Below are 6000 nucleotides of genomic sequence, written 5' to 3'. Positions count from 1 at the left end.
TGGGAGTGTTACAGCTCTTAAAGGTGCCACAGACCCAAAGAGTGAGCAGCGGCAGCAAGATTTATTGTGAAGAGTGAAAAAACAAACTTTCCACAGCGTGGAAGGGGACCCAGGGCTGCCGCTGCCAGCTGGGGAAGGGGGGGCATGGCCAGCTTTTATTTCCTTATTTGTCCCGGCCCATGTCCTGCGGATTGGTCCACTTTACAGAACACTGATTAGCCCACTTTACAGGGTACTGATTGGTGCATTTTGCAAACCTCTAGCTAGCCACAAAGCGCTGATTGGTGCATTTTACAATCCTCTTGTAAGACAGAAAAGTTCTCCAAGTCCCCACCCGACCCAGAAGACCAGCTGGCTTTACCTCTCACTTAAATCTGTACTGTGTCAATACCGTACATCAGTAAGTGTTGTCGATCAAGTTAGGGAAGTAGTGGATTTCTGGTGACAAATGTTACCCTTTCCAACTAAACTTTAAAGAAGGTAAGTTGAACCCAAATCTAATACTGCTGTAGCCCCAAACGTTAATACTGCAAAAGCTCCACCAACCTCTCCCAGTCCATCCAGACTTTTACAAATGAATAGACTCTGGCCGCAGGAAACGAAGGAGCACCTGGGGTTAGGTGAATTGGCTCTGGGGCTCATTCTTTTCACTACAGCGCCAGAAAAGCAAAAACCTAAGCCAAAATCTAAGAGACCAGCCCTCAGCCTGCACCTGAGAGCGCATTTCCCCAGCCAGCATCGAGCATGCGCAGGCTGCGTGGTGTGGCGAAAGTGCAGCCTGGTCCGCGCTGCCGCCAGAGCCAATCGGAGGGAGGGAGCCGCCCGGACATTGTGAGGCGCCAAGGGAGGGGCGTCGGGAGAGGGGCAGGGCAGGGCGGACCCTGGACGCGCGGGCGCGCGCGGAAGGTAGCGCGGGGCCGCGTTGGCGCGCACGCGCCTGAGCGTGCGCCCGGTGGGGCCGGCCGGGACTCGCCGCTCGCACGCCCTTGGGCCGCGGCCGGGCGCCCGCTCTTCCTTCCGCTTGCGCTGTGAGCTGAGCCGGTGTATGTGCGGCAATAACATGTCAACCCCGCTGCCCGCCATCGTGCCCGCCGCCCGGAAGGCCACCGCTGCGGTGAGTGGCGTAGGCGTGGGCTCGGAGGGGTCCACTGGGCCGGCCACCGGTGGCTGCCCTTCTCGCGTGGTGGGCGTTGCGGGCGCGTGGCGGCCTGCGGCCGAGGACGCTCCTCCCGGCCCGGGTGGGGTGCGAATGGTCGGCGCGGCCGGGTCCGCGGGGAACGTGGGCAGCCGGGGGGTGGGTCACAGCCGGCGCGAAGGCCAGTCCCCAGCTCCTCCCTGCATTGCGGAGGAAGTGCGGCCCCGGGACCCCCGCGGGCCGGCCTAGGGCACGGCGTCAGCCTCTGCCGCGTGTTTCTGCCTGGTGTGTGGGTGAGGGAAACCTAAGTCCGCCAGGAAATCGCTTTATTGTCACCTCGCACTCTTGTCCTCAATGAAAGAAGTTTGAAGATTGGGTGTCCTACAAGGTCAGACGTACTGTTCTTTAGAAAACTCGTGTATGAAAAGTCAAACTTATTTTTGCCTCCGGAAGCTTGCTTTTGCAATGGAAAAATTCTACAGGATATGTGAGACGTTCCTGATTTGACTTGAAAGAGATAAACTGTTTTTCTTAGAATGTGATAATTTGCATTCAATGTCTAACTGGGACCTCTGAGTGCTACCCCCCCCCCATTCATTATCTCAGGAAATAAAGGGAGAAGTTGATTACAATTTTTGCCATTTAAAAGAGGTCGATAGAGATTAAGTAGCCGAAGATAGTGTTGTGTAATTCTCTCGTAGGTTTCGTTGCGTTTTCCACCTTAAGCAAAGCTAGTGTGTAACAGTCCTGTGTGGGCTTATTTAGGCATTGCTTATTAATTTTCCTCTTCTCTTATAGGTGATTTTCCTGCATGGATTGGGAGATACTGGGTAGGTACCATTATTATTAATAGTAACAGTAATGAAACTGGGGTCATACAACTTTTGTTTACGCGGTCAAAGGTTTAACGTTTAAGGACGCTAAAATGGTATTTTTAAAAGATTGCCAGTTAGTGTATCTTACAGTGCGGTATTTTATGTTTTGAAAACCTTCAGAATTTTACCCTTATCATCGTGAGTTTATTGATTTTTTAACTCTGGTTTCTGGAACATATTAAAATTGCAAATTCCTCATTAGTTGCTTTGGGTATTGGATACCAGAGATCAGTGGAATGTTAGTAGGGACGGTGTGCAATTGAGAGCTTTCCAGACAGTTAAAATTTCAGAGCAAATTGAAGAGAAGAACTAGTTGATTTTGATAAGAGAACTAGTGGCAACATAAGGCATGCAGCATTCTGAATAGAGGGATTAGATGTTCACTCTAATGAGTTGAAAGGCAGGGGAGGCAACTCAAAGATTTATTTGGAGGCTTATCAAACAATTTGTTGTACTAACTGTACTTATTTTTATTTTATTTTTTGTTTGTTTGCTTTTTTCTTTTGTTATTATTTTTAGAGACGGGCTCGCTCTGTCGCCCAGGCTGGAGTGCAGTTGCAGGATCTTAGCTTACTGCAGCTTTGAACTCCTGGGCTCGAGTGATCCTTCAGCCTCAGCCTCTCAAAGCACAGAGATTACAGGCGGGAGCCGCCTGAGCCTGGCCTGTTGTACTAACTTTAGATACATGATTTATCTTTTACTCAAGCTTTTTCTATATTGAGATGTTTTTGTTTTTATATTTAAATCAGTGATAATCTGTGAAACTTAAGCAAAATATGAATGTTTAAAAGTTGCAGAAATAGAGGAAAACTGAAGATAAATAAATTTTGATAAAGTAGCCCTAGAACGACTAAATTTTCTTTAAAATGAACCATTGGGGCCAGGCGTGGTGGCTCACACCTGTAATCCCAGCACTTGGGGAGGCCCAGGTGGGTAGTTCACTTGATGTCAAGAGTTCGACACCAGCTTGGCCAATATGGTGAAACCCCGTCTCTACTAAAAATATAAAAATTAGCCGGGTGTGGTGGTGCATGCCTGTAATCCCAGCTACTAGGGAGGCTGAGACAAGAGAATCACCTGAACCTGGGAGGCAGAGGCTTCAGTGAGCCAAGATTGCACCACTGCACTCCAGCCTGGGCCACAGAGTGAGACTCAAAAAAAAAAAATGCCATTAGGCTAGATTTTTGTTTGTTTGGAGACAGGGTCTGCTGTGTTGCCCTGGCTGGAGTGCAGTGGCATGATCTTGACTCACCGCAAGCTCCACCTTCTGGATTCCTGGTCCTCCCGAGTAGCTGGGACTACAGTTGCTTGCCACCATGCTAGCTAATTTTTGTATTTTTAGTAGAGACAGAGTTTTGCCATGTTGGTCAGGCTGGTCTCAAACTCCTGACCTCAAGTGATCCGCCTGCCTGAGCCTCCCAAAGTGCTGGGATTACAGGTGTGAGCCACCACTTAAAAGTGATTCCTATTTTTTGCCTAATAAGTCGAGTTATGTAATACAAACTTTGTAAGGAGTTACAGAAAAGGTTGCAGCACTCTTTCTGGCAATCCAGTGGTCCTGTGAAAATGATGAACTTATTTTACCAAATGAAACTGGAATAGCAGAATCTCTATTTTGTGGCCAAACCTTTCTTGATGTTGCAAGTCAGGGAGAAGCTTGCTACCCTCTAACTTTGCCAATAACGAGCGCTTCTATGCCTGAATGATTAGTTCAAGCAAAAAAAAACTTCAGTCTAGGCAGATTCCACAGACTGAAGTTAAAAGTGAAAATGGTGAAGACTATTAGGATAAAAAATACCAAGAACATCCATGACATCTTGACCAAAAGTTAAGTTTATATTAAAAAAGTATCCTCCTTTTTAACCTGTTGTGATAAAAGAAAAAACAAAGGTCTCCAGTTCTGAAATTATTTGGTGGGATAATGCTAAGGAAAGGCTGACTCTAGATTGGTTCCATGAGTGCATGATGAAACTTTGAACCTGTCAGCCTGACAAGTGGCAATTTAATATTTAAGATACTATAGTCTCCCCTTACCTGCAGTTTTGCTTCCCATGGTTTCAGTTACCCGTGGTTAACTGGTTTGAAAATACTAAATGAAAAATTCCAGAAATAGTTTATAAGTTTAAAATTGTACACCATTCTTTTTTATTTATTTTATTATTATTTTTTGTGATGGAGTCTTGCTCTGTCACCCAGGCTGGAGTGCAGTGGCACAATCTCGGCTCCCTTCAACCTCTGCCGCTCAGATTCAAGTGATTCTCGTGCCTCAACCTCCGGCGTAGCTAGGATTACAGGCGCGTGCTACCACGTCCAGCAAATTTTTTTGTATTTTTAGTAGAGATGGAGTTTCGCCATGTTGGCCAGGCTGGTCTTGAACTCCTGACCTCTGGTGATCCACCCACCTCGGCCTCCCGTAGTGCTGGGATTACAGGCATGAGCCACCACGCCTGGCCTGAATTGTACACCATTCTGAGTATTGTGATGAAATCTCATTCCGTCTCACCCAAGACACGAATCATTCCTTTACCTAGCGTATCCATGCTATATGCATTCACCATCTGGGTTATCGGGTCAACTGTTGTGGTATTGTTTTGCTTTTTTTTTTTTGAGACAGAGTCTCGCTCTGTCACCCAGGCTGGAATGCAGTGACACGATCATGGCTCACTGCAACCTCCGCTCTCCAGGTTCAAGCAACTCTCCTGCCTCAGCCTCCTGAGTAGCTGGGACTACAGGCGTGCACCACCACAGTCGCCTAATTTTTGTATTTTTAGTAGAGACGGGGTTTCATCATGTTGGCCAGGCCAGTCTGGAACTCCTGACCTCAAGCGATCTGCCTGCCTCGGCCTCCCAAAGGGCTGGGAATACAGGCATGAGCCACCTCGCCCAGCCTGTAGTGCTTTTATCCAGATAAGCCTTACATTGCTTAATGATGGCCCCAAAGTGCAAGAGAAGTGATGTTGGCATGTTGTTATAATTGTTTTATTATTGTTAATCTCTTCCTATGCCTAATTTACACATTAAACTTTATCACAAATATTATGTATAGGAAAAAACATAGTATATATAGGGTTTGGTGTTATCCATGGATTCAGGCGTCCACTAGGGGTTTTAGAGCATCCCCCACTGTTTATTTCTGGAATTTTCCATGTAATATTTTCGAACCACAGTTGACTGTGGGCAGCTGAAACCATGGAAAACAAAACTGTGGGTGAGAAGGACTAGGGTATTTTAAACATTATATAATCACAGAAAAGTTATCCCATTAAATTTAACATTTAGTATTATCTAATACATTATGCATTCAACCTTTGCCAGATTGTTCCATTAATATCCTTTATAGCCATCTCCTCCCTAGTCACACATTGTATTTAGTTATCACATCTCTTTAGTCTCTTTTGTCTCTTTTAATCTGGAACAATTCCCTAGATTTTCTTTTGTCTTTCATGACATTGACACTTCTGCAGAGAACAGGCTAGTCCTTTAATTTGGGTTTGTGTATTTACTCATGATTAGATTCAGTTTATGCATTTCTGGTATAAATACCATGTAAACAATATGTCCTATTCATTGCACGCATCAGTAGACTAATGATGCTGAGTCCCTTTATTGTTGTAACTTCGATCATTTGATTAAGGTGATATCTTCCAGGTCTCTACTGAAGTTACTTTCCTTTTGTAATTAAAAAGCAAGTTGCGGGGGGATACTTTGTGACTATGCAAGTTGTTCATCAAGCTTTCACCCAATATTTTTACCATCCATTGATAATTGCTTGAGTTAATCATTTCTACAGTGTGATTTTCCAATTCTGTCATTCCTTTTTTTTGTCATTCCATTTTGTTTATTAATCTGCTACTCCCCATTTAGTTAGTATGGACTCAGATTTATTTTCTATTTATTTATTTGTTTGTTTATTTTTTGAGACGGAATCTTCGCTCTGTCACCCAGCCAGGCTGGAGTGCAGTGGTACAATCTCGGCTCACTGAACCTCTA

The 6000-nt window shown here is 45.4% G+C and overlaps 1 protein-coding gene across 8 annotated transcripts in view; it reads left to right on the top strand.

Moving 5' to 3' along the window:
• The first annotated feature begins 889 nt into the window (after positions 1-889).
• LYPLA1 (lysophospholipase 1) overlaps positions 890-6000 on the top strand; it is a 54217-nt gene continuing 49106 nt past the window's right edge. For 3 of the 8 annotated variants that reach the window (XM_054560878.2, XM_024250552.3, XM_063726295.1), the window contains exons 1-2: positions 890-1114; positions 1934-1965. In XM_054560878.2, the coding sequence (XP_054416853.1) occupies positions 1046-1114; positions 1934-1965 (101 nt within the window). In that variant the 5' untranslated portion in view covers positions 890-1045. 8 annotated transcript variants of the gene reach the window in all.

This window comes from Pongo abelii, chromosome 7 (genome assembly GCF_028885655.2).
Source record: "Pongo abelii isolate AG06213 chromosome 7, NHGRI_mPonAbe1-v2.0_pri, whole genome shotgun sequence".
Taxonomy (NCBI): Eukaryota; Metazoa; Chordata; class Mammalia; order Primates; family Hominidae; genus Pongo; species Pongo abelii.
The sequence above is the reverse complement of the archived record's forward strand: the minus strand, read 5'-3'. Positions and strand labels throughout refer to the sequence as shown.